Raw genomic sequence first — 25,029 nt, forward strand, 5'->3', positions numbered from 1 at the left:
CCAAATCCATGTGATAGAGAGGGCAGTTGACCTGCATTGTGGGACAGAGTTGCAGTCCCACTCCAGCTCTGTGGGCCCTGGGCCCAACATGAGACGAGGCAGAAGGGGGAGGAACTTCACCTGCCTAGTTGTCATGTTCAGGGTTGTAGAAGGCTCCAAGGCTTTTCTTCCCTGCCATAAACAAAATAATAGTATTTCAGACACAAGTATTGTTCCAGCATCTCCTCGGTGTAGGTTAATTGGGAGACACCGGTTTACCTGGCCAGGGGTAGAAAAGCAGTTTAACAGCACAAAATAAACAGTAATTTTTCATCCTGCGTCTCGCCCCCACCCATTGGTTACTATTGATGCCATCAGAAACTAGAGAAGCTTTCTGGAAAGCTTGTGGTGCTAACCAGCCACTCTGTTCCATCTAGTCATGAGACTGGAGGCTTGGTTTGGAATACTCTGATGGGCATCTTATGGCCATATTGTGTAGTGCCACCCTTTGAGTTTCAAATCAATTGACCCTGAACTTATGCCCCATGCATTGTTATTCTTAAACTAACACTAGGCGCCAATGTGCATATGCAGGATCAACCATTGATACCCTTAATGAAATGAAATATCCTCTTAATACCAGACAAGCAATTTATTATAAGTTCAGTTGTCTATTCTTAAAATTGAAGCTTTGAGCATTCCCAATGAACTACACTACATGGCCAAAAATATGTGGATTCGGTTATTTCAGCCACACCGTTACTGACATATAAATCGAGCACACAGCCATGCAATCTCCATAGACAAACATTGGCAGTAGAATGGCCTTACTGAAATGCTCAGTGACTTTCAACGTGGCACCGTCATAGGATGCCACGTTTCCAACAAGTCAGTTCATCAAATTTCTGCCCTGCTAGAACTGCCCCGGTCAACTGTAAGTGCTGTTATTGTGAAGGGGAAACAACAACGGCTCAGCTGCGAACTGGTAGGCCACATATGCTTACAGAATGGGACCACGTAGCGCGTAAAAATCATCTGTCCTCGGTTGCAACACTGACTACCGAGTTCCAAACTCCGGAAGCAACGTCAGCACAAAAACTCTTCATCGGGAGCTTCATTAAATGGGTTTCCATGGCCAAGCAGCCACGCACAAGCCTAAGATCATGTACAAATCCAAGCGTCGGCTGGAGTGGTGTAAAGCTCGCCAGTAATGGAAACGCATTCTCTGGTGACGCTTGATTCTTCACTCCAATCTGGGTTTGGTGGATGCCAGGAGAAAGCTACCAGCTTGAATGCGTAGTGCATTGGTGGAGGAGGAATACTGGTCTGGGGGCTGTTTTTCAAGGTTCGGGCTAGGCCCCTTAGTTCCAGTGAAGGGAAATCTTAACACTACAGCATTTTTACATTTTATTTAACTAGGCAAGTCAGTTGAGAACAAATTCTTATTTACAATGACGGCCTACCCTGGCCAAACCATAACCCGGACGACGCTGGGAAATTGTGTGCCGCCCTATGGGACTCCCAATAACGGCCAGTTGTGATAAAGCCTGGAATTGAACCAGGGTCTGTAGTAACTCCTCTAGCATTGAGATGCAGTGCCTTAGACCGTTGCACTACTCGGGAGCCCCAGCATATAATGACATTCTAGACAATTCCGTGCTTCTAACTTTGTGGCAACAGTTTGGGGAAGGCCTTTTCCTGTTTCAGCATGACAATGCCTCTCTGCACAAAGCCAGGTCCATACAGAAATGATTTTTTGGGATTGGTGTGGAAGAACTTCATTGGCCTGTACAGAACCCTGACCTCAACCCCATCGAACACCAGACCTGATCGCACAACATCAGTGCCCGACCTCACTAATGCTCTTCTAGCTGAATGGAAGCAAGTCCCTTCAGCAATGTTCCAACATCTAGTGGAAAGCCTTCCCAGAAGGGTGGTGACTGTTCTAGAAGCAAAGCGGGGACCAACTCCATATTAATACCCATCATTTTGAAATGAAATGCTCGTTGAGCAGGTGTCCACAAACTTTTGGCGATGTAGTGTAGTAAGAGCTCATGCTGTGAAGTCTTGACTATATTATTAAAATGTCTGCTTAATGAGACAATCTGATTTGTAAATCCACCTCAAGCATACATTCATCTAAGGATATTGTTTCAAATGGAGCAAAATTAAATGCATATAAATATATATTTGTCTATACATTGTAGATTTTAAATCCATGACAATATTAGTTTGAAGTTTAGAGTGTATCGTAGTTGAGCAGAATGAAGAGCTGATATTAAATCTTAATGTATTTTCAAAATGAACTCAAATTGGACTGTCAGATTTGCCATTGGAGAGGAAAGCTTAACTTAAACAAGAACACAGGCTCAGAAAGAGAAACGAAGACCGATGGGGTCAGTTGTAGGCTTAATTATCATTATGTATTTAGTGGCCATTAAGCTGTCACTCTTTGGTGCATCCCATTTTGATGAGATTGCAACATTTGACTAAGGGGTACAGTGGCCTAAAATATTGATATTGTTCCTGTTTTTTTTATTTATATAAGTAAGGAATTTTTTTTTTTTTTTTTTGTCCATTACCCAGATTCATTATTTCTTTTCAAATGGGAACGTGTGGATGGAATTTATGCCACTGGCTGTCCTATTGAAGTGTTCTTACTGAATGGTCATGTGGCTTCACAAAGCAGTCTATGAAGACGGGCACTGTCTCGAACAGTAATTATGCAACTGGTTTTGAATGTAACATTCAAATGTGGATTGCCTTTATTTTCAAGTACATATCCAGGTTTTGTCCGTCAGTTCAATATTATTTTCTCTTCATTTAAAACGTTCCATTCTATTCTCTGCATTCGTCCATGTGGTCGTCAATGTGCAGCTACATTGTCCTGACATGTTATTTTGGAGTTTGTGTTTGGATGGTCTGAAAAAACAAGTGTTAATTCCTGTTGTAAGTTAATATCATGGCTTCAGACATGGTATAGCACCGACCTCTAACCACAGAGGCAGAAATGTACATTGTTACTTGTTGGTCATAGTATTGAGAAGGATTTAAGTTTACTTTGTAGAAAGTGAGGAAAAGAAAAGAAAAAGACAGTTTCAAATCAATAGTGTGGCCTTTTCATTCTCAAGACTAAAGATGTCATTACTGGAGAGTGATGCCTTATCAGTGCCTGAACTTGTATTTTCATTAACTATAAAGACAGTTCTTTTTTAAACCATAACATTTCATGTATCGCCAAGATTAGAGGTACATCGGATGAACCACCCCAACCCCCCCCCCTTTTCACTTTTCAGGAAGAAGTTGAAAATTTAAAAAAAATTAAACATTCTATGTATCTAGTTAAATAAACATTTTAACTTTATGGAGATCTCTTGTTATTTTTATTTTTTTATTCAACTGGATTTGACCATACTACTGTTAAGTTGTGGCCGTAGGTTCAAGTCCTGGTTTTGTTTGTCTGTTTGCCCCCCTATTGATAAACCACTCTACACTACTGGGTTCTAAGAGATGATGGGTTCTGCCCTTGTGATCTGCTTTTCGAAGCACCTCAAACTGTCAATATATATATATATATATATATATGGCTTCAGCTTTGAAGTGGGGGGCTGTGTTATTTTGAGCCATGACAACTGGAGCTTATTGTCATTAGAACTAGCATTTCTGTGTAAAAGAGTAAGTCTCCTCCCATTTACTTTGAGATCTCTTTTTTCTGATATCAAGCTCCTTATTGACTTTGACAGTGACTTATTGTAAGGGGTATTGATGTACCTCTTCAGAGTTGAAGATTTCTCTACTATTACAAGGTGAAATATGTGTAGGCCTACTAAATATTGCGGATTTGTTCTGAGAAAATGTACTGATTTGATATGTCATTGCGTATTCTGTGAACATCCCACAATGACAAAATGTACAACCTGTATTCTGAGTTGTTGGATAGGGGGAAAGATGGAGGGTCTTTTCTGTGTCTCTTGACCTGAATATTGACACAGGCCCTGTTTGAATACTTAGAAGTGCGTCCATCCCTCCTCGCTTAATGACATGACTGGATAGTGTGAGTTTTATTGTCAACCTGTTAAAATGTGACATGAATATAACTTTATTTGAATTCATTTGTTATATGAAAGAACCTTGCTTTCACCTACCAAATTATTTCAGACCATAGATCAATTCAAGGAGGAGGGCACTACTTTTTTTATTTTTTATTCAAGTATTCAAACGGGGCCACTCACTCACTGCTACAAAGCCTGGCATCTTACACTTGCAGCGAGGACACAATCAAGACTGAGCAGTGTTTTCAGAGTGACTCCAGTCCCGGTCTTTATAAAAACAATTATATATAAAGTAGTTATTGAGAACTGTCCTGTATATAACAGTAATGTAGCAATAAATGTGCCATTTTTAATAACAGAATTATACCTTTTTCAATGTCTGGCTTTTGAATCTTGTAAACATGAAAGGAAAATAAAGGAAAACATTGTAATAAAGGGTTTATCATAGCTTGGCAAATTAATGTCTCCTCTCAATGATCTCCCATTGGTGAGAAAGTATAGCCCACAAGCCCTCACTAAAGTTTTCCAAATGGTTGAACTTGGTCTTCAATGTGATGTCCCTTAAGCCCAGACAAAGATAATGTTATTTACTAACCAGCCTCTTCCTCTCTGGCTCAGATAAAAAATAAAAATCACATTGGAGATTTAGCCAAATTAGGCAGTCATAAAACTAGAAACTAATGGCATTGATTGATAGGGAAATATTGACCACCTAGTAGCCCACTGTAAAATGAGCACTAAAACAACAATCATACAAACCATTCGCTAGCTATAAATCAAGGCCTACTCACAATTACAGTATGAATATCTGTACACAAGATTATGTATCTAATATATATGAAAAAATAAAAGAATTAGCTATATGTTGATTAAAAGGACATTATGGAAAGCCAGATTGTGACGTAAATAGTCTTTGTAGCGTATGTATTTGACATCAATGGGTCAACTCAGGTTAGCTATCAAATCTCATTGTTAATAAAATGATAAACTAAACTGTACAAACAATTGTCACTACCTAATATTTTAAGAAACATTATTTTACGATGTTTATACTATTTGGAAATACTGTATTCCTTATGATGTATTTTGGAAGCTTTTTAAAACGTGCATTTAAACGGACATTCCTGAAGTCCTACAAAGCAGCAGCCATCTGCGACGGAGAAGGTGAGAATGGTACAAGTTAATTGGGGCAAAATACATTGCCGTCGCCAGGACGTAGTAAGTTGAAGTCTGTATCATAACTTTGTGAAGATTTATTTGACTTTAATAAATACATTCTGACAACCGTCCAATGTGTCTCCATGGGCCATCACTCAGTTGGCTAGGTGTACTGATCTAACTAGCTAACGTTACTGGTCTTTGCAAATCTGTTATCCAAAATAATTCATCTCGCTAACAATCTCAGGCCTCTGGTTTAATTATGGCCTCAGTATTTACAAATTCCACCTTTTTGGAGTTTGTTTACTTTTACGAGTAGGGTCACTGTTAGCTAGCTACTGTAACTACCTAGCTAACGTTAGTTCCATAACAGAACAATGAGGCATATGTTTCACCGGATGTATACATCTGAAGCATCCGGTTGGTGTTTATTTTCCACTCGCCGCCAAATATAGTGATGCGAGGAAGCCCAGGGGCCGGCAGTGAGAGAAGATCGACCTTGATGGATTTTGGACGATACTCTGCAAATGTTCTCATCGATGAAACATTTAATCTCAATACAGTTTTCTGTTACGAGCATAGTGGAGTACGTTTTGCAGACTTTACTCTTTGCCAACGTTTTTAAAAAATGCTTTGTTTTGGAGTGCAATGGCAAATTGTTGTTATTGCACACGCGCATTTCACAGAGTAGGCGTTCCCTAACGGAAATATGCAAATACATGCTAGAACGTGCCAATAGGATCTCGCTAGCTCGTGCTTGGCTCTCCCACTTTGCTTGTTCTGCCCACTGATTAATTTGCTCAAATTGGAAACAACAGGTTCCATCTTGTCAACATATTTTGGTCTTCTTGGAACAATTACCAACCAAGTGATTTATGGCCCTCATTAGCAACCTATTTTGAGTAACGTCCTCCTTCATATCTAAGAAATAATTTCTCCCCCATCCAAGTCTTCAGTTCTAGTCAGGAATGCCAGTAGTTTACAACATGAGCCTTATATTCTCATCTGTCTAAATACCTTTGGCTTTGATTCTTAATAACAGTGTGACCGTGTGAGACTGACCACTGTTTTTGATTTGGTAGGTATTTCAATACAAATTACACCACTTAGTGATCTCTAGGTTTAGGGGTTAAATACTGGGAGGAAAAGATGATGTTGGGACTTGACAGCAGTAGTGAAAACTCCTGTAGTAGGATACTTGACTTCAAATATCTCATGTTATCATTTGTCCAGGGTTCCCACGATGGTTGGTTGGGGATCAGTGGGCGGAGTTGCCCTTGTCCACTTCATGGATTGGAGGCTGATCCTGGATTGCGTCCCCCTACATCAACGGCAAGTTCAAGGACAACTAGAGTCACCTCTGGCTCAGAATTGTAAGTGAACATAAAGCAACTGAACAATCCTTTCCGGCCTGTAGTTGTAGGCTATTTAGTGGCCAACAGATGGCACTGTCGTTAAAAATAACTTTTCAGTTGTCCCCTAAGGATATAGGCTAGCAAATGAATTACTAAATGACTGGACTGCTAATGACTGGACTGTGTGTCTGTCTGCAGGACTACAACTTGGGGAAGGGCATGGGTGAAATGCTTGCTCTTTCTGCATTGCGAAAGTGTGATGCCCTGACACACCTATCATTCAGGGCTAGTAGGAGTTTTCCCAAAGGGATGTCATGTTAGATTGAATGCTGTTTTGTTCAAATGTTATTTAATGTGAATAAATATTTCATTTACTTACTGTCTGTCAAATTATTCTACACATTGCCAATCATTCCAAATATGTTAATGCCTTGTTACCAGTGTGTGAAATTGTTATTTTGAGAAAAGGCTCTCAAGAAGTTGGTTCTTAATGCATAAAGTATTTGAAATCCAATTTTATTGGTCACATGCAGATGTTAATGCGAATGTAGCGAAATGCTTGTGCTTCTAGTTCCGATCTAACAAGTAATCTAACAATTCCCCAATGACCAATACATTTGATGTGGGGGAAAAAAAGCTTTAAATACAGTATGTTTTTCTTTTGTCTAATATTAGTTAACATAAATACAGCACCAAATAAGTTTATAAAGTTTTTTTTGAATAGCATTTCATGCAAATAATTGGTTTGTCATTAGCTAGGTTACCATCCAATTGGTGACAGATTTCCATGTGAATATGCTTAAATCGGCATAAGAAATATATGCACATTTTCCCACCAGAGATGTTGTGCGTGATGAGGTAGTGCACATAAACAAATAGTTTGTGGTTAAATTCCAATTGACCGGATAAAAAAAAAAGTACTTTAATGGGTTTCTATTGCATTTTCAACTCTACTGATGGTTTTCTCACAAAATGTGGGTTATTATAGTGAGTGTTTAAAAAAATATATTTCACCTTTATTTAACCAGATAAGCTAGTTGAGAACAAGTTCTCATTTACAACTGAGACCTGGCCAAGATAAAGCAAAGCAGTGCGACACAAACAACACAGAGTTACTCATGGAATAAACAAGCATACAGTCAATAACACAATAGAAAAAAAGAAAGTCTATATACGGTGTGTGCAAATGGCGTGAGGTAAGGCAATAAATAGGCCATAGTAGCGAAGTAATTACAGTTTAGCAAATTAACACTGGAGTGATAGATGAGCAGATGACGATGTGCAAGTAGAAATACTGGTGTGCAAAAGAGCAGAAAAGTAAATAAAAACAATATGGGGATGAGGTAGGTAGATTGGATGGGCTATTTACAGATGGACTATGTACAGCTGCAGCGATCGGTTAGCTGCTCAGATAGCTGATGTCTAAAGTTAGTGAGGGAAATATAAGTTTCCAGCTTCAGCGATTTTTTTACAATTCGTTCCAGAGTGTGCCCACTCTGGTATTGGCACCTGTGCTCTGGCCAACAGCTCGCAAATACAGTGCGGGTTTAGCCTACATGATGAGATTATGGACAAAAGAGGGAGATTTTGTAACTGTCAAACGGCAGTCAAGCATCGTTCATGTCACCAGAATAGGACCTTCAACATTTATTGGAAAGGAGCGTCAAGCTCATACCGTGCATTTTCACCACCCTGAGAAGTTATTTTATCTGTAGTCTAATAAACTGCATGGTTTCCTGAATCGTAGTGGGAGGACCATACACCATGTAATCGTGTGACTCTTAAGTTTACTTCTATTATGGTTATATCAATATTTGTGCATAAAGGTGTTTCTACCGCAATGTTTTGCATAATTATACTGAACAAAAATATAAACGCAACATATAAAGTGTTGGTCCCATGTTTCATGAGCTGAAATAAAAGATCCCAGAAATGTTCCATATGCACAAAACGTTTATTTTTCTAAAATGTTCTGGGATCTTGTGTTTAGTGAGCATTTATCCTTTGCCAAGATAATCCATCCACTTGACAGGTGGCATATCAAGAAGCGGCTTAAACAGCATGATCATTACACAGCTGCACCTTGTGCTGGGGACAATAAAAGGCCACACTAACATGTGCAGCTTTGTCACAAAGCACAATGCCACAGATTTATCAAGTTTTGTCAGTCATGTAAAATCCATAGATTAGGGCCTAATGAATTTATTTCAATTGACTGATTTCCTTATATGAACTGTAACTCAGTAATATCTTAGAAATTGTAGCATTTTGTGTTTATATTTTAGTTCAGTGTAATTTTACAGATGCAAAAAGATCCCACCACGTAGAACAAACAAATTATGTCACCATTTATAAAATTGTACCAAAACTTTTCCATCACAGCTTTTAATTCAGTATGACTTTACTCACATAAACTGTGAATGGAAACGTGGTTAGTGAGAGTACTTTGCTTCAAGCCCCCGTTGATATCCATTATCTGTCTCTGGCTTTGTCAGGAAGTGCATAGAGGATGTTGTGCCTACAGTGACGAGCATTCGGTCAAAACTGAAAGTGTGAACAACTGCATTTAACCAGGTAAAGTGACTGGAAACCTGAACAAGTATAAACAGACCTCCGAAAGACAAAAAGGCAAAAATAAAGTACAGGGACGAAGTGGAGTCGCAATTCAATGGCTCAGACACGAGATGCATGTGGCAGGGACTTCAGACAATCCCAGATCATAAAGGGAAACCAGCCACATCGCGGAAACTGAAGCCTACTCCCAGACATGGTCAACACCTTTTTCACATGCTTCAAGGAAAACAACACAGAGCCTCCAATGTGTGTCCCCGCTGCTCACGAGGACTGTGGGCTACTAATCTCTGTAGCCGATTTGAGTAGGACCTTCAAATGTGTTAACATGCACCGGATGGAATCCCAAGTCGTGTCCTCAGCACATGCACAGACCAGCTGGCTTGAGTGTTTACTGACATTTTAAACCTCTCACTATCCCAGTCAGTCCTCACTTGCTTCAAGATTGCCACCATTGTTCCTGTACCCAAGCAAGCCAAGGTAACTGAACTAAATGACTATCACTCTGTAGCACTCACTTCTGTCATCATGAAGTGCTTTGAAAGTCAAGGACAATATCACCTCCCCATACCTGACCCAAATCAAATGTATTTGTCACATGTGGCGAATACAACAGGTGTAGACTTTACCATGAAATTCTTACTTACAAGCCTTCCTAACAATGCAGAGTTAAAAAGTAACACAAATGAGAAGAAGAAAAAATTATAGTAACACAATAAATAGGCCTTTATAGAAACAAGCCATTTTGCTACACATGCCTGCTATCATTCACTTTGAACTGGACTGTGTGTTTACAGGCAGTTACAAAAGCGCGACTTTAGATCATTGGAACGAATTCGCCAAAAACCACAAAATACACCTGAATGGATTTCTGCAATTATGTAAATACCACAGGAGTCCTCTTACTTTTGGGAACTTTACAGTCCTATTGATCAAACAACCATGAAAAGGTAGGCTCCCTCTGTTATGCACATCAACAACAACAAGATCAACAACTAATGCTAGCTAGAGGAAGATGAGCTAAAATCTGACGAAGGAACATTAGATAAACCCTCTCAAACTGAAGGCCTATAGGTTCGCCACTGTGCAAACATGTCTATAATGTATATAAAGGCTGTTAAGATATTCATGTTTCAAGAAAGGAGTGTATATATTTGGCCTGGCAAAGTGGTTTCATGCATTGACTGAATGGAAGCTAATCATTTTGTTTTTTACTCCGCTGGTCTCCTCACTGTCTGAGACCGAGTCAAGACCGAGTACAAATGTAACGGACACTGAGACAGGACACCGAGACAAAACCGAGACACTCAATATATGGTCTCGAGACCTGAGTGTCAGTGTAGTATGTGTGTGTGGGTAAAGTCCGGTGGTGAGTGTGCATAGTCAGTACTAAAAAATGTGGTTAATGCAAAAAGTCCGGGTAGCCATTTGGTTAACTGTTCAGCAGTCTAATGGCTTAGGGGTAAAAGCTGTTCAGGAGCCTTTTGGTTCCAGACTTGGCGCTCCGCTTGATATGCAGTAGCAGAGAGAAGTCTATGGCTTGGGTGTCTGGAGTCTTTGACAATTTGTAGGGCCTTCCTCTGACACCATCTGGTGAAAAATATGGGTTGTTTATGAATTCAAAAGACAAATAAAAAGGGATAAAAAACTTGGTGGATTTTATGCCAGTAGAAACCACCGAAGGGTGTTCATTTAGAACAAATCAAAATCAAATCAAATTTATTTATATAGCCCTTCAATACATCAGCTGATATCTCAAAGTGCTGTACAGAAACCCAGCCTAAAACCCCAAACAGCAAGCAATGCAGGTGTAGAAGCACGGTGGCTAGGAAAAACTCCCTAGAAAGGCCAAAACCTAGGAAGAAACCTAGGGAGGAACCAGGCTATGAGGGGTGGCCAGTCCTCTTCAGGCTGTGCCGGGTGGAGATTATAACAGAACATGGCCAAGATGTTCAAATGTTCATAAATGACCAGCATGGTCAAATAATAATAATCACAGTAGTTGTCGAGGGTGCAACAAGTCAGCACCTCAAGAGTAAATGTCAGTTGGCTTTTCATAGCCGATCATTGAGAATATCTCTACCGCTCCTGCTGTCTCTAGAGAGTTGAAAACAGCAGGTCTGGGACAGGAAGCACGTCCGGTGAACAGGTCAGGGTTCCACAGCCGCAGGCAGAACAGTTGAAACTGGAGCAGCAGCATGGCAAGGTGGACTAGGGACAGCAAGGAGTCATCATGCCAGGTAGTCCTGAGGCATGGTACTAGGGCTCAGGTCCTCCGAGAGAAAGAAAGAAAGAGAGAGAGAGAATTAGAGAGAGCATACTTAAATTCACACAGGACACCGGATAAGACAGGAGAAATACTCCAGATATAACACTAGGAAGCAGTAGTTCCAGTTGAAGGGTTTAATGAATATGTAGCGTTCGTCGTATTGAGTTGACCAAAACGCAGCGGGAATGTGTATACTCATCTTCGTTTATTTAGAAGGAAACGTGAACACTTAACAAAATAACAAACAATAGATGAAGACAGTCCTGTAAGGCAACACACTAATACACGGAACAACTACCCACAAAAACCAATGAAAAAACACCCCTATTAAATAGGACCTTCAATTAGAGGAAAACGAGGAACAGCTGCCTCCAATTGAAGGTCAACCCAATAAACTAAACATAGAAATATAATAAATAGACACAGACATAGAAATATACTAACATAGAACATTGCCCCAAAAAACCCGAAACACACTAAACAAACACCCCCTGCCAAGCCCTGACCAAACTACAATAACAAACAACCCCTTTTACTGGTCAGGACGTGACAGTACACCCCCCCCCAAAGGTGCAGACCCCGGAGGCACCTCAAACAAAAAACACAAAAATAAACCCCAAAACAAAAATAATCCCAAACTAAAGGGAGGGAAGGGAGGGTGGCCACCGTCACCGACGGCTCCCGTGCTACACCCCCCCTCCCCAATCCTCCAACTACGGAGGTGGCTCAGGCTCCGGCCTTAGTCCCCAACCTAACCACCCCCGCTGAAGGCTCAGGGCTAAGGCGCGTCGCTGGAGACCTCGGGCTGAAGCGCGACTCTGGGAGCTCCGGACTGGAGGGCGACTCTGGCTGCGCCGGACTGGAGGGCGACTCTGGCTGCGCCGGACTGGAGGGCGACTCTGGCTGCGCCGGACTGGAGGGCGACTCTGGCTGCGCCGGACTGGAGGGCGACTCTGGCTGCGCCGGACTGGAGGGCGACTCTGGCTGCGCTGGTTCCGGACTGTGGGCCGTCTCTGCAGGCTCCGGACTGTAGGACATCGCCGGAAGCTCTGGACGAGGAACTGTCGTCGGAAGCTCTAGACGGGGAACTGTCGTCGGAAGCTCTAGACGGGGAACTGTCGTCGGAAGCTCTAGACGGGGAACTGTCCTCGGAAGCTCTAGACGGGGAACTGTCGTCGGAAGCTCTAGACTGGGAACTGTCGTCGGAAGCTCTAGACTGGGAACTGTCGTCGGAAGCTCTGGACGGGGACTGCACACTGAAGGCCTGATGCGAGGGGCTGGCTTTGGAGGCGCCAGACTATTTACACACACCACAGGGCTAGTGCGAGGAGCAGGAGCAGGACGTACTGGACTGGGCTGACACACTGGAGGCCTGGTGCGTGGGGCTGGTACTGGAGGTACCAGACTGGAGACATGCACCTCAAGGCTAGTGCGAGGAGCAGGAACAGGACATACTGGACTGGGCCGACGCACTGGAGGCCTGGTGCGTGGTGCTGGCTTTGGAGGCGCCAGACTAGGGACACGCACCTCAAGGCTAGTGCGAGGAGCAGGAACTGGATACACTGGGCCATGAATAAGCACTGGAGGTCTGGAGCGCACAGCCTGCACAACCCGTCCTGGCTGGGTTGTAACAGTAGCCCTGCACGGGCGGATTGCTGGCACAGGGCGAACTGGGCTGTGCAGAGTACTGATGGCTGCCGTGCCTAGAGCAGGCGCAGGGTAGCCTGGGCCTAGGAGGCGCACTGGTGGCCAGATGTGCTACGCAGGCATACTCCTACCTGGCTGGATGCCCACTGTAGCACAGCACTTACGAGGGGCTGGGATGTAGCACACCGGGCTATGAGTGCGCATGGGCGAGATCGTGCGCACTTCCGCTTAGACCGGCGCTCTCACCGCCAAACGCTCCCCATAATAAGCATGGTAAGTTGGCTCAGGTCTACTGCCTGACCTAGCCAATCTTCCCGTGTGCCCCCCCCCAATAAAATGTCTTGGGGCTGCCTCTCAGGCTTCCTTGCCAGCCGTGTTCCCGCATAGCGTTCCCGGTCCTCTCCATGGTCCTTCTCCAGCTAATATCTCCTCCCATGTCCAGGATTTGAGATATCTCTCCTGTTGCTCCTTCCTCCGCTGCTTGGTCCTTTTTTGGTGGGTAGTTCTGTAGCGTTCGTCGTATTGAGTTGACCAAAACGCAGCGGGAATGTGTATACTCATCTTCTTTTATTTAGAAGGAAACGTGAACACTTAACAAAATAATAAACAATAGACGAAGACAGTCCTGTATGGCAACACGCTAATACACAGAACAACTACCCACAAAAACCAATGAAAAAACACCCCTATTAAATAGGACCTTCAATTAGAGGCAACGAGGAACAGCTGCCTCCAATTGAAGGTCAACCCAATAAACTAAACATAGAAATAGAATAAATAGACACAGACATAGAAATATACTAACATAGAACATTGCCCAAAAAAAACCGAAACACACTAAACAAACACCCCCTGCCACGCCCTGACCAAACTACAATAACAAACAACCCCTTTTACTGGTCAGGACGTGACAGAATATCCACACACACACACATACAACACCAATCTCTCTGATACTAATTGTGGTTCTGTAAAGAAAAGGGGAAAACTTAGCACAGTATGGGAAAATACAGTTTGCCTATTTGCATGTCAACAAACTAAACAGGCTAAGTGAACCCAAACACATGCTAGATGCACAAATAAACAATAGAGCAATGTAGAAATATCTACACATAGTTAAACATAATAAGCATGAGTGATCTACAACCAAAAATAGCCTAGCACCAAAGAGAAATGCTAACAAGCGCTAAATCACTAATAAGCATGCTAAATAGTAATGCCTTCCGGAGGACAATACTAATGTAAACTGGAGCACGCCAGCTAGCTAGCAAGTTTAACATCAATGGTACATATTTTCAAGACACTATTACACGCTCCAGGACTTTGGGACTTACATTTATCTGCACACGCAATAAAACATCAGAAAATAAAATAATTTATTTCTAAGGAGGTAGAGTAAGCAGGATGGAAAACCCGGTTAGTCATCAGAATGGAAACTACTGACTGACTGAGGCCTTGCCTGGTCGGGTCCTACGCTAAGTCCCGTAAAAAAAAAGAGTAAAATAATGATGATTGGCATGACCTTATTTCAATAACAAAACCAAAAGAAAGTTGGGGTCTTGGATGAGCCGTTTTTACTTCTGGTATAGAGATCCTGGATGGCAGGGAGCTCGGCCCCAGTATGCACTACCTACCCTCTGTAGCACCTTGCGGTCGGATGCCAAGCAGTTGCCATACAAAGCGGTGATGGCAGTCAAGATGCTCTCAATGGTTCAGTTGTAGAACTTTTTGAGAATCTGAGGATGTTGTCATGCCCTAGACCCACAAAAATGTGCATACCGCCACAACAGATCCACGGACGACGCAATCGCCATTGCACTGCACACCGCCCTATCCCACCTGGACAAGAAGAATACCTATGTGAGAATGCTGTTAATCAACTACACCTCAGCTTTAACACCATAGGGATCTCCAAGCTCATCACTAAGCTCAGGGCCTTGGGTCTAAACTTCTCCCTGTGCAACTGGATCCTAGATTTCCTGTCGGGGCGACCCCAGGTGGTGAGGGTAGGCAACAACACCGCCGCCTTGCAGATCCTCAACACGGGGGATCCCTAGGGGTATGTGCTCAGCCCCCTCCTGTACTTCCTGTTCAACCTTGACTGAGTGGCCACGCACGACTGCAACTTAATGATCAAGTTCGCTGACGATTCAAAACAGTGGTAGGCCTAATTACCAACAAAGACGAGACAGCCTACAAGGCGGAGGTTAGAGCGCTGGCGGAGTGATGCCAGGAAAATAACCTTGGGCTCAACGTCAACAAATCGATGGATCTTATCGTGGACTACAGGAGACAAAAGAGGGCGCATGCCCCCATCCACATCAACAGGGCCGCAGTGGATGGGATCAAAAGGTTCAAGTTCCTTCGACGTTCACATCATTGTGGTGTGAACAGCGCCTCTACAAGCTCAGACGGCTGAAGAAATTTGGCATGGCCCCTAAGATCCTCACAAACTTCTACAGACGCATCATTGAGAGCATTCTGTCGGTTGCATCACTGCCTGGTATGTCAACTGCTCCGCCTTCAACTGCATGGCTCTCCAGAGGGTGGTGTGGACAGCCCAATCGCATCACTAGGCCATGCTGCCTGATGCACACTATATCACACAAAACGCACACACAAGCTATCTCACACACACACACACCTCATGCTCACTAACACATTTAGTTACACACTCACACACTTTTACAGCCAACACTGCTGTCCCATGTTGTTCCATGTTATAGAAACATTGAACCACTCACTTCCCGTTTCACACAAATGCTGTATCACCTTCATAGCTTATTCTAATACAATATATAGTTTATCTTGTAAATTCCCCGGTGTACATATGTATAGATTGCATTTTGACACTGCTAGAGTGCTATTTGAGTTGTTAATTGGATTCGTACCGCCATTCTTGATGTCTTGCCTTTTTTATTTTGTAGTATTGTTTGACATTTGACTGCATTGTTATGAGCTAGTAACAAGCATTTCGCTGCACCGCTATAACACCTGCTAAACAGTGTACGCGACCAGTAAACTTTGATTTAATTCGATTTTTTATTACCAGTCAGGTTTAATCTGAGAACGATTCTGTCTTTGCGCGGATAATGTCTTTCATTTCTATCATCGAAGGGGGAGGGGAATGAAAGAGGAGAAGGTAGAAGGGATTTAACACAGACTGAAAGAGAGAAACCGAGATAGTATGCGAGATGGACAAAAACGAGTAAGTACCCAAAAAGGAAGATGAATACCGAGCTATATTTCTGCTTTTCCTGTCTGTGACATAAAATATGTTATGTTAGCAAAGAATTGTTGCACAATATATTTTTTTCATCGAGGGGTTTAGGTTCTCGTGTGGGAGGCGTTTCGGTGGTCTCGAGTGTCTGCAAACCATAACTGTAGGCAGTGTTATGGGATTCCAAATGTAGTTACACACTGTTCTTTCTTATTGGTGTTGCAGTGTTTAACTTTTCTGAAAAGCAATGCATTTATTCAAAATAGGACGAGTAATTCGTTATTATTAGTTAGTACCAGTTATTCTCCTTCAAATTCAGTCATAGGTAGGCCTATATAATTCGTGAGATATCTAATAGATCATTGTTTTATACCTAATATTTGCAGACAACTCCTATAATTAATATCGGTCTAGCTAGCCCAATCAAAACTCTATTAAATTATTGTATTGCCTAGGCCTACTTTGTCCAATGACTGAATAAAAAGTGAGCATTGTGGTGATGAAAACGACTCCCACTGCATTCTCGAATTTCACCTATAGCCAGTGACATGAATCTTTGCCTAAATTATCTCCATTGTTGACGTTGTGAAATCATATTATGGTCATCTGTAGATATTTTTGGGCTATATAATGCACAACTTTTGGAGCTAAATTGTGTGACATGCGGTAGCCTAGCGCGCGCGACAAATCAATGATTTATGTTATCGGATCAGGATGCAATAATGTGTAGCCTACATGTATTGCGGATGTAGCCCTCATTGGCAGACAGGTAGTGATGTGGCTGAGGTTACGGCGGATGGATATTCTTTCAGTACGACAAAGAGATACGATAAATCGGGAGAGCGAGAACCATGAATAGTGTGTGAGCCGAGATGTATGTCACATAGTAGGCCTAATGGACTTATTTGTATAAAACACGAAATTTAACCCCAAATATAATAACGTTAGGATCAATCACTGAACACTTCAACGGAATTAAACTCTGGGAGAACATGGAGAAGAAACGGTGGGATTGCTCGGCTCTCCCCAAGGGCTGGCAAATTGAAGAAGTGACCAGAAAGTCGGGTTTGTCTGCGGGGAAAAGCGATGTCTATTATTATAGGTACTGAGCGGGCAGTATTTCAAGACGGCTAGGGCTGAATGGGTTTACTTGAGGGAGAGGGGGGTGACCAGGAGACAGAAAATCGGGGAGGGTGTAGCCGATATTAGGCTACTCTTATAAATTGTTGGATATGGAGCTTGTAAACAAATGTTTATCCTATGTAGGCCTAACAGCCTGTCAATCAGCTAGGGAGCAGGCCTAATGCAACAATTTTAGGCTATTGAATGATCGCATTCCAAATAACCTTGCCTGAATCGAGGTCCATGCTATAACCTATATATAGCCTAGTCTTATCCTTTTATATGACCGGAGCAACAATCAAGAAACCACAAGCTATTCTTTTTTTAGCCGAGGTAAGGAAGAAGAAGAAGAGGAGGAGGAGCAGAGGCGAGAAAGGGGGGAGGCGGGTCGGTTGTATAGTTTGTGGTAGGCTACCATATACCGAATTTTCATTCTGTGGTGTGATGCACGCACGAAACTCGCAATTGTTGTCTACATTTTTTACATGAATTATCAGCAAGCACGAACGTTTCCATACTTTGGTAATCATTCAAAGTTTTCCATTTGTAGAAAATCATCGTGCATCAAACTAAACTGCATTAATATGCCTACTTATTTGAAATAGAAATGCTGCCACAGTATCTGGCCGTTAAGGCGTCAGCATACTTCAGTTCAGCTGGCGCTAGCTGAACCGAACGAGTGTGCTCGCATACTCACTTAAAATACCTTCGCTTGAAAAACGAGAAGTACTGTTTGTCCATTTTGATACGCTGTAGCCACTATACGTTTCAAAATATTTATAATTAAACTAAGGTAACCCAAGAAATCTGCCATTAATTTGGACGTTTTGACGATCTTAGTTGTTACATTTTAGGCTTACATTTAACTAAAATATATTTGCTGCAGTACTTTTCAATGAAAAACTGCGTGAAAACGAGTGGTCTCTTTTTCGATGACAACGAAGACTTTATTGATGAATCCCTACTGTTGACCAATCACTGACGAAGGGGCGTAGACTTCAGCTCCGTTTTTCGGCTTCCCTCCAGAAAAAGATGTAAAGTAACCAAACAGCCGGAAAAAATCCTCAGTAAAGTCAAAAACGTCACAAAATATCGTCATAATATATGCATGAACTCTACCGAATTGTTTCGGCGGAGAATCATGCAGACACCTTTAGAGATGTTGATGACTATGACATCGCTTCTCTAATTACCCGTTTACATCGTGACGTGTTTCATTACGCCATATGTCCTCTTCACGGAGTCTTGCCCTGCTACTGAACAGACAAGTTAATCAAATTAAAGTGATAATGCCGAAAAACCTGTGTTTTGGAGGATATATTGGTATGATGTTCATCTTGGCCGGGTGCCAATATAATATCAGCACCGGCTTTTGTGGCATTATCATTTGTGTGCAAGAGGGTTACCAACATATTCAAATAATATACATATTTTCATTAAAACCTTTTTATTTTGATGAATTTATTCATACTATTTCATAATTCCACGAGATCTAGTCCCAAAACAAATGTAGGGTTGCTACCACAACCCGGCTGGTTATTAGTTGTACAGGTTCAGTTGCCAGAGACTCATTAAGTCTTTCTGTTCTAAATCTATGGACATTGCCCAGTCGTTTGTTCTAAATATTCTGTTGCAATGATGGCTGGCTAGCTAGCCAACTTAAGTTTGTTACTCACCAAACATGGAGTTTCACTGAGAAACTATCTCTGTTTACTCCCGTTATGGCTGCTATGTACTTTCAAAAAAGGTCTGCCCCATAGAAATGGATACTCTTTGCTATAATAACCAGTTATATTACTAATTTACCAAGGCCTTTTTCCACTGATTTAAGATTCAGATTAAATTGGGCCTGCCTTTCTGCCCACTTTGTCTAGGACCAGTGAACATTAACTCTGAAACAATGTTTCCAATTGAACTTTAGGAAATGTTGCAAAATGTATTGCACTTGACCACCCTGTTACATTGTATCCCAATAGTTGATCCCTACTACTCCTTATTGAACATATAAGTTAGATCAGTTAAGCCATCTTAAACTCTAAGGTCTATAATTTTAATGACGAATTGGTTATACATTTGTGAATATGCTGCAATACATGAACTTATTTTACTGCTTAAATAGTGCATTACAATTAGCTACACGCATTAAATCAGTCATAAAAATATGTATTGTTAAATAAATTAATGAAATGTTAATGGAAAGACTTATTGTTCATACTCTGATTCCATACCATTATACATGAATAATCTGCTATCTGAATAGTTCATCCATCTGTAGTCTCCTTTGCGGTGTTGGCTCTTGCATGGTTGTTTTACATTTTCTCATGTCTACAGTTTGTTTGCAGCATAAAATGTGTTTGTTGCAGATTGTTTGTTGCTTTCCTGATCTATCTTGCTACTTTTCTCCTCTTGCTATCCCCTGGTCAGTTGTCCATATCCTCACACTGTGGTTTGTTGTCCTTTACCTCTCCTAGTCCAACTGGGAAGAAGTTTCGGAGCAAGCCTCAGCTGGCTCGTTACCTTGGCAACCAGATGGACCTCAGCTCCTTCGATTTCCGCACGGGGAAGATGCTCATGAGTAAACTGAACAAGAACAGGCAGAGACTGCGTTATGACAACAACAATCAGACCAAGGTGAGAGGGTTGTCTCCTGAAATTAATATTTCTATACACGTCGGACACACTCTTCTAAATGACATCACACTTATTTACTGTCAAACCAGCAGTTAGAAATTAGAATGCTGAAAACCGTGTTTCAAGGCTTTCCCCAGGTGCAAAGGATAACTGACATATATCTAGCATGATCTAGCATTATCTAGTATTTGAGGAACATCTCTGTGGCTACATAGTGTTGGTTGTCACTGTCAGCTGTTTCTTTGTGCGTGTCTTCCAGGGCAAGCCAGACCTGAACACATCACTTCCCGTCAGACAGACTGCTTCCATCTTTAAGCAGCCTGTCACCAAGGTTACCAACCACCCCAGCAACAAAGTCAAGACCGATCCACAGAAAGCCGTGGACCAGCCAAAACAGGTAAACACAGCCATTAGCCTGTATGGTGAAACTGCAGTTACATTGGGCTATATGCTTTTCTTCCTGAAGGTTATTTTGACTAATGAGATACCAAATCTAAATTAATGTGCATTTGTTTTGTCCACAGCTTTTCTGGGAGAAGAAGCTTGGTGGTCTCAATGCGTTTGACATCGCAGAGGAGCTAGTGAAGACAATGGACCTGCCTAAAGGTCTGCAAGGTAAGAGAAAGGGCCATGTACACTGAGAGTACAAAACATCAGGAAGTGACCATGTGAATCTACATGAAGGCTATAATCCTTTAGGATTATTATAATCCTTTAGGACTACATGAAGGCTATAATCCCTAAGGCTATAAGCCTCGTTAGTGTTATGTACATTTAATCCTTTAGGATTATTATAATCCTTTAGGACTACATGAAGGCTATAATCCCTACATGAAGGCTATAATCCCTAAGGCTATAAACCTCGTTAGTGTTATGTACATTTAATCCTTTAGGATTATTATAATCCTTTAGGACTACATGAAGGCTATAATCCCTAAGGCTATAAGCCTCGTTAGTGTTATGTACATTTATGGTGTTACTTTTTTATTTTATTTAGTAAATATTTTCTTAACCAACAATGCATTTCACGTTAAACTCTACACCTGTTGTATTCGGCGCATGTGACAAATACAATTTGATTTGATTTACATCCACTTCAAACAGTGTAATTGAAGGGGAGGAGACAGGATAAAGAAGGGATTTTAATCCTTGAGGCCATTGAGACATGGATTGTGTATGTGTGCCATTCAGAGTGTATTCAGAGTGTGAATGGGCAAGACAAAATATTTAAGTGTGTTTCAATGGGGTATGGTAGTAGGTGCCAGGCTCACCGGTTTAAGTTTGTCAAGAACTGCAACCCTGCCGGATTTTTCACACTCAGCAGTTTCCCATGTGTGTCAAGAATGTTCCAGCACCCAACGGACATCCAGCCAATTTGTCACAACTGTGGGAAGCATTGGAGTCAACGTGGGCTAGTATCATGTGTGGAACGCTTTCGACACTTGCTCTGACCAATTGAGACAGTTCTGAGGAACAAAGGGAAGAGGTGTTCCTAATCTTTTGTACACAGTGTATAATCCCCATTTCCCATTAGATTTTTGAATGTCTTCTCACTGCTGTGATTGTGAACACCTGTCTGTCCTACAGGAGTTGGACCTGGATGTACAGACAAGACTCTACTGTCAGCGATAGCCAGCGCCCTGCACACTAGTGCAGCCCCCATCACAGGTCAGCTGTCTGCAGCCGTGGAAAAGAACCCAGGGGTGTGGCTCAACACGACCCAGCCCCTCTGCAAGGCCTTCATAGTCACTGACGAGGACATCAGGTACATACAGGAGAGGACATGAGCTCCAGAGTCATATTAGTGCTATGAATAATTTAATCTGTGTAATTAAGAGCTGATTTTGTTTCCCCATGCTATTTAGCTAAATTTCAGTCCATATTTCTAACAGTTGTATTTGTATGTTATCATCATGGTGAGTGTAGGAAGCAGGAAGAGCTGGTGTACAGTGTGAGGAAGAAGCTGGAGGAGGCTCTAATGGCGGACATGTTGGCTCATGTGCAGGAAGCAGCCAGCGAGGGCGACTCACTCAATGAAGGCAATGATGACATGGAGACTGTATAGCAGAGGTAGGCTACCGTTCAGAGGGACTGTATAGCAGAGGTAGGCTACCTTCCGTTCAGAGAGACTGTATAGCAGAGGTAGGACCTACCGTTCAGAGGGACTGTATAGCAGAGGTAGGCTACCTACCGTTCAGAGAGACTGTACAGCAGAGGTAGGCTACCGTTCAGAGGGACTGTATAGCAGAGGTAGGCTACCTACCGTTCAGAGAGACTGTATAGCAGAGGTAGGCTACCTACCGTTCAGAGAGACTGTATAGCAGAGGTAGGCTACCTACCGTTCAGAGGGACTGTATAGCAGAGGTAGGCTACCTACCGTTCAGAGGGACTGTATAGCAGAGGTAGGCTACCGTTCAGAGGGACTGTATAGCAGAGGTAGGCTACCGTTCAGAGGGACTGTATAGCAGAGGTAGGCTACCTACCGTTCAGAGGGACTGTATAGCAGAGGTAGGCTACCTACTGTTCAGAGGGACTGTATAGCAGAGGTAGGCTACCGTTCAGAGGGACTGTATAGCAGAGGTAGGCTACCGTTCAGAGGGACTGTATAGCAGAGGTAGGCTACCTACCGTTCAGAGGGACTGTATAGCAGAGGTAGGCTACCTACCGTTCAGAGGGACTGTATAGCAGAGGTAGGCTACCTACCGTTCAGAGAGACTGTATAGCAGAGGTAGGCTACCTACCGTTCAGAGAGACTGTATAGCAGAGGTAGGCTACCTACCGTTCAGAGGGACTGTATAGCAGAGGTAGGCTACCTACCGTTCAGAGGGACTGTATAGCAGAGGTAGGCTACCTACCGTTCAGAGAGACTGTATAGCAGAGGTAGGCTACCTTCCGTTCAGAGAGACTGTATAGCAGAGGTAGGCTACCTTCCGTTCAGAGAGACTGTATAGCAGAGGTAGGCTACCTACCGTTCAGAGGGACTGTATAGCAGAGGTAGGCTACCTACCGTTCAGAGGGACTGTATAGCAGAGGTAGGCTACCTACTGTTCAGAGAGACTGTATAGCAGAGGTAGGCTACCTACCGTTCAGAGGGACTGTATAGCAGAGGTAGGCTACCTACTGTTCAGAGAGACTGTATAGCAGAGGTAGGCTACCTACTGTTCAGAGAGACTGTATAGCAGAGGTAGGCTACCTACTGTTCAGAGAGACTGTATAGCAGAGGTAGGCTACCTACCGTTCAGAGGGACTGTATAGCAGAGGTAGGCTACCTACTGTTCAGAGAGACTGTATAGCAGAGGTAGGCTACCTACCGTTCAGAGGGACTGTATAGCAGAGGTAGGCTACCTACTGTTCAGAGAGACTGTATAGCAGAGGTAGGCCACAGTGTCAGTGTTGTTGAAAGATGAGAGAGACCTTGCAGACTGTCGAAAAATAGGAATAAATCCAAAACTGATGATGGCTTGATGCCGAAACATTTGTGCTCTGTTTTTCACCTTTAATTTATGCATTTTTCTGCACAATGAACTTTTAGGCATCATGATGTAGAAAATATAATATCTATATTTTTGCATTTTTTGGGATGTAATCCTTTTTCTTATTTTTTACCTTTTTATTTTGACAGGGAGTCAATGCTGAGACCAAGGTCTCTTTCCAGATGATCTATGTTTAGCACAACAATACACATGAAAATACAATCAAAATCCTCTTTTTGGAGAGTGTCGGGGTCTCCATCGCTTCCAGTATTCGCATTTTGAGAACGGACACTATTTGGTTTAAAGGACCGTTAAAGTGCGCAGACGGCCAGCCTCCTGTTGTTGAAAGTGTATTCGCTGCTGCTACAGCTTATTATCTATCCTGTTCCCTAGTCACTTTACCCCTACCTATATGTACATATCTACTGCCATTACCTCGTACCCCTGCACATCCACTCGGTACTCGAACCCCGTGTATGTAGCCAAGTTACCGTAACTCATTGTGTATTTATTCCTCATGTTATTATTTTTCTACTTTTATCTCTGCATTGTTGGGAAGTAAACATTTCACTGTAGGTCTACACCTGTACACAATTGTATTTTATTTGTAAAATGAGAGGGTTGTTCAGGCTTCTACAGCATTTATGGGCTCTCCCCAGTTTCTCTACAGATGTCAGTATTTTCAATTCAGAGCTGCAAATCATGCCACCCAAGGGATATGATATGACACATTTATAATTTGATTTACAATCTGTATTTGTTTAGCTATTTCAACAAACGTCTGTCTTCATCCTCTCTTCCAGGGAGATGGGGTGTTATAGAGTAGTCTGGATGGGTTTTTCAACTCCTTGTCAAATGACAATGAAACCAGGAACCCTGTACCAATCCAACCAAAAGAACTTCCCACTTTCTGCCCATCCCCTTCCACGTGCTACCCCTCTGAAGCTTTGCCTACCTACTGTCCACCTCACCCCTGTTTAGCCTCTTCTGACTCCAGCCCTATGAACGTACTTGGACTCAGGAATTCTGAATCAAATTGATTATTAGCTAAATTAGCTTTCTTTTGAAAAAGACAGCATCAAATAAAATGTTGGCAGGGCAGAGTGAAAGAGATCGGTTTCATACAGTATGATGAATTCAGTGGTCAATGATGTAGCCTTTTTTTTTTTGTAAGACATTTTATGGATTTGCTGAATGTGAGTTATATATTGTGACGATCATGTCATTGTCAACCCACCCCAAAACATGTTTTAAATGAATTGGGACATTTAGAATTAGAAGTGAATTCAGTTTTTCCCCATGGGTTTTTCTTTCTGGGTTTCTAATGCACTCCATGGACAATATTTTAAAGGTACTTTGGCTTATTTTATAGGGCTATGTGAGAGAGGCTTTGGTGAGAGGGAACAAGATACTTGCCTAAATGTTGATAATGCAGCAGGTAGCCTAGGGGTTAAGGGCGTTGGGCCAGTAACCGAAAGGTCACTGGTTCAAATCCCTGAGTCGATGAAAAAATCTTTCCATGTGCCCTTGAGCAAGGCACTTAACCCTAGTT

General features: G+C 42.3%; 1 protein-coding gene across 7 annotated transcripts; it reads left to right on the plus strand.

Moving 5' to 3' along the window:
- Window positions 1-5,623: 5,623 nt before the first annotated feature.
- LOC106584436 (methyl-CpG-binding domain protein 3) lies at window positions 5,624-24,804 on the plus strand. 7 transcript variants are annotated; one of them, XM_045706102.1, is made up of 8 exons: window positions 5,624-5,775; window positions 6,423-6,562; window positions 19,845-20,004; window positions 20,264-20,401; window positions 20,529-20,619; window positions 21,592-21,769; window positions 21,931-22,074; window positions 23,627-24,804. In XM_045706102.1, exons 1-7 carry the CDS (start codon window positions 5,647-5,649, stop codon window positions 22,067-22,069), a joined length of 975 nt encoding a protein of 324 aa, XP_045562058.1. In that variant the 5' UTR covers window positions 5,624-5,646; the 3' UTR covers window positions 22,070-22,074; window positions 23,627-24,804. The 7 variants fall into 7 exon arrangements, with proteins under 7 accessions (XP_045562058.1, XP_045562059.1, XP_045562061.1 ...); XM_045706103.1 differs by having other exon boundaries at window positions 24,281-24,804; XM_045706105.1 differs by lacking the exon at window positions 5,624-5,775 and adding an exon at window positions 5,995-6,267.
- Window positions 24,805-25,029: the final 225 nt, after the last annotated feature.

This window comes from Salmo salar, chromosome ssa23 (genome assembly GCF_905237065.1).
Source record: "Salmo salar chromosome ssa23, Ssal_v3.1, whole genome shotgun sequence".
Classification (NCBI taxonomy): domain Eukaryota; kingdom Metazoa; phylum Chordata; class Actinopteri; order Salmoniformes; family Salmonidae; genus Salmo; species Salmo salar.

Bases quoted from the DNA above. Each gene is read 5' to 3' on its own strand.
- LOC106584436 (XM_045706102.1), top strand. From the start codon at position 5,647: ATGCGAGGAAGCCCAGGGGCCGGCAGTGAGAGAAGATCGACCTTGATG. The intron at 5,776-6,422 runs GTACGTTTTGCA...TCATTTGTCCAG, and splicing joins TCTGTTACGAGCATAGTGGA to GGTTCCCACGATGGTTGGTT. The intron at 21,770-21,930 runs GTACATACAGGA...TGGTGAGTGTAG, and splicing joins GTCACTGACGAGGACATCAG to GAAGCAGGAAGAGCTGGTGT.